Raw genomic sequence first — 3,867 nt, 5'->3', positions numbered from 1 at the left:
GCTATAAATATTTTTAAATTAAACTATTTAAAACTCTTTAAAAGCTATTTGAAAATCTATTGTTCCAATATTCTGTATTCTGTACCATTTGTACTCTATAAAATGACATACTGTAGGTTTTTAGGAGATAATAATCTGCAAAATGCAATAGTCAGTGTCCAGGAACAAACTATTAAAGTATATCACTAGCGAAAACAAAGAACAGTGGGTTACTGGGGACTAGACTTCAGGGAAATACCTTAATGATAGAAGCAGAGAGATTACCCTCTGGTATGTAATAAACTCCTTAGCAGATGATGGCTTGGGGAGAAAAGGTCTCAGAATTGTAACATTGTGATAAAAATAATTTGACGATTCCTCACAATAAAAGAACAGCTTTCACTTTTAAAGACCAACTGGAAGGGAAGTACCTCAAGGCAAAAAATGCACAATGACCCTTCCCATCCACCCATTTATAAAAATAATAACTTTATTTCTCAGCCTGGAAAGGCTATGTAAAAAAAGCCTATTGGGTTAGAAATCTTAGTGGAGAAAAGGAAATAATCACCAGCCAGACCTGGGGAGAGGTTTTACAGCTTTAAACTCAGGGCAGAGGCTTTGTACATTTACTGAATCCTGAGGGTGGAGATGGGTTATTAAGTTAGAGCAATCCAGGGAGGGTGGAAAGAATACGTATATATACACTTTGAATTTGTGCTGTGAAATGTATATGACTTCCTTAGGGAAGATGCATGTGATTAAAATTTGGAAGGAAAAGTACTGGTCTGGCTAAAAGGAGAAAAGGAGAGAGGGGAAGGAGATGCAGAAAGCGTGTGTGTGTGTGCGCGCGCGCACGCACACGCACACATGCGCATGTTTAGTTAAAATCTGTTGCAGCTCTCCAAAGCAAGTAGGTCACCTATAATAAAGTGCAGTAATCTTTTGCTTTCTGATAAGGGAAAAGAAAAAATCCTGCTGTCTTTCCATTTTCTTTTTCTTTTTTCTACCACTTCCTTACGAAATGAAGGCTTACTCTGATCAGAAGCATGTTGTATGTTCAGGGGAGTCATCACTGTAAGAACAAAGGCATAACTATATGTGAGTTCAGGCCTGGCTGAAAATTACATAAAATGACAAGGCAGAGTAAAAATTGGCTAAGGAAATCAGAGATAGGTTGTACTGGGTAAACACAGTGAGATGGAAACAATCTAAACAAGAGCAATTACCTACAACCCATTCCAGGGAATATGGCAATCTGGGAACCGGCAGCAAAGCATCTTGCAAAGATACTGCAAAGTATGAGTCAAAGAGCTAAGGAAAAATATTTTTCTAATCACATCCAGAAACAGATGTTTAATTATCTTAGAAAACAGTCAAAGTTGGCACTGAAATAGTCTCAACAACAGTTATTTAGTAAACGGTATGTATCTTATCATAGTTTTATGACAGTTAATACTGATATGTCTAAGTAGTCTTACATTTATTACTCATTATATATTCTGTATAATTCCAAAGTACAGATTGCCAATATTTCAGGTAATGAAAATGGTATTCTGGTTTTGTACACTGGGCATGATTTCCTATGTGTAACAGACAGATGAATATTATAGTACATGTATATATTTCTGCCCAATGCAAGAAATACATGCAGCCATAGAACTATCCATTTGAATGAAAGGCTACTAATCGCGACCAAGTCAGACTAACTAAACTAAATTAATTTAGTTTTACAGCTATACACATCAGTATGCTTGAAAGCCAAACTTGTTTATTTTATCTTGGGGCGCATAAAATCATGGTATTTGGCAGCATGGAATAAGGGACATTAAATCGGCTTTTATGCTGTTGTTAAGGAACCCGTAGAGGATGGGATTCAAGCAGCAGGACATCATACCCAGTAAATGGCATATGCAATACACTAATTTAAAATGTCTGTTAGAAATGAGAGTGGCATTAAAATCTGTCACAATGTGGAAAAGGTGAAGAGGCATCCAACTGAAACCAAAAACTAGGATTAGCACTGTCAGTCTGCAAAAAACTCTCCTAGACCTTGTCTTAATTCTGATGAAGGATCGGGATACCGTAATCATGTCCTGGATCTCTGTATTTTCTTCTGGTTTCATCTCAAAACAGATAGGTATCCCAGGGATGAATTTACTGGAGGAAGAGTGCTGGCTTTTTTCTGTGCCAGAGGTTTCTGGGAGGTCTCTGGAATGAGTATCCTGATGATGCCTTGAAATGGCTGGCATCACACTTGAAGTCTTTTTACTGTATCTTCTGTGGTACCTTCTACCAAAGGCGCAGCTCCACCTGGAATGGCTGGAGGGCTGCACCTGCGTGCGGGTACTCTTGGATGGATGAAGTGTTAGGTTTATCATCTCCTTTTCTTCAAACTTGTTTTCCTTGTTTGACAGTCTGGAACCTATGCTCCTGCAGACGCTGGTGTGACTAGCGGTTAAACACACCAGTGGCAATATATACTGCATGAACAATAAGGCTATCGTAAAGGCAATTCTGTAGGAATCAGAAGGCCATGACTCAACACACAAGAGCCTGTTCTCCAGTGCCTCTAAATTCAGAGTTTTGCTGAGATCCACAGTTTTGTGGAAAACTGGCAGAGGGGAGCAAATGGCAAAGCCAAGGGCCCAAATGGTCACTATTAAGAAATAGCCTTGTTTTGCTGTTAAATTGCTAGAAAGGGGATATTTTATCATGCGGTACCTGACTGCAGCAATAGATATTAACATTAAAGTTGAAACTAGAACTGATGCGCACTGGAGGAAGGGCATTACATGGCACATGACAGTGCCAAACATCCATTGGTCAAGCAGGACGGACGTCAGTGTGAAAGGTGAACAAAACAGCACAACTAAGATGTCAGAAAAGGCCAAGTTACCGATAAGAATATTTATTATTGTCTTCTGCTTGCGCTTTAGTAGAGCCGTTAGTATAAGCAGATTTCCCAGAAAGCCGGCCAGACTTATAAGTGTGTACAGCCCAATAAGAAAGTACTGTATGTCATCAACACTACTCTTATAATCTTCCCAGGCAGAAAAATTCTTTGTAGTAGCAGAGGTGTTCTTGGTAAGTGTCCTGTTGTTACGGTCTTTGAATCCTAAATCCATTTTACAGTCCTGCTTAGAACGAGAAAGGCATTAATTAGCATCTGAAGGAAGGATGATACCAGTGTTAATCAGAATGTAAAGGAACATAAATTTACCTTGTATCACCTTAATGCAAATAAATTAATAGTGGTGTTATCCTACTGTGAGGCAGATCCTGTATAACTTCAGGTCAACAGGAATTAGTTTCATAGGTTTTATCATGTGGCGTTCAGGATACCTAGGCCTCCTACCTGGCTGCTCACATGGGACGATGGCAAATTGAGGTTCTGCATTATGACGCTGGCTTTTAACTATGCTTTGCTATGGACCATATTGTCAGCCTTTCCACGAGGGAGCAGTTAGCTACAAAAGCAATCCATTTACAGTCAGTGAGATTACTCATATGAATAACAGCTCATTGATATGAGTAAGGAAATTACAATCACCATCTGGGCATGTGCCTAATCATTAACACGACAGCAAATTCTAATGAGAGCACCTGAAAATATATGATGTTTTGACATATGCTAACAACTGCAGGAGTATTTCTTACCTTGTAGTAGAAAACTAACATAAAATAGGGGAGAACTTTCAAAAAAGATCAGTTTATAAGGAGATCCACTGTCAGTGATCCAAAATGGAATTCCTAATGTGGTGTGTACACAAACCATCTTCTAGTAAGTGTTGAACATATTTTAACTGTTGCTCAAGCAGAAGGGAAAGCTGCCTACAAAACATCCAAAGTAATTGGATGTAACACAGAGAGGACAGTGTTAACTGGAAG

At 38.8% G+C, this 3,867-nt stretch overlaps 1 protein-coding gene across 1 annotated transcript; it reads right to left on the bottom strand.

The window, feature by feature from the left end:
* Positions 1–1,304: 1,304 nt before the first annotated feature.
* NPY5R (neuropeptide Y receptor Y5) lies at positions 1,305–3,552 on the bottom strand. The gene has a single exon (XM_052810877.1). The coding sequence runs from the start codon at positions 3,102–3,104 to the stop codon at positions 1,773–1,775; it is 1,332 nt and encodes a 443-aa protein (XP_052666837.1). The 5' UTR covers positions 3,105–3,552; the 3' UTR covers positions 1,305–1,772.
* Between the last annotated feature and the right edge of the window lie 315 nt (positions 3,553–3,867).

The sequence above is a fragment of the Harpia harpyja genome, chromosome 2 (genome assembly GCF_026419915.1).
Source record: "Harpia harpyja isolate bHarHar1 chromosome 2, bHarHar1 primary haplotype, whole genome shotgun sequence".
Taxonomy (NCBI): Eukaryota; Metazoa; Chordata; class Aves; order Accipitriformes; family Accipitridae; genus Harpia; species Harpia harpyja.
The sequence above is the reverse complement of the archived record's forward strand: the minus strand, read 5'-3'. Positions and strand labels throughout refer to the sequence as shown.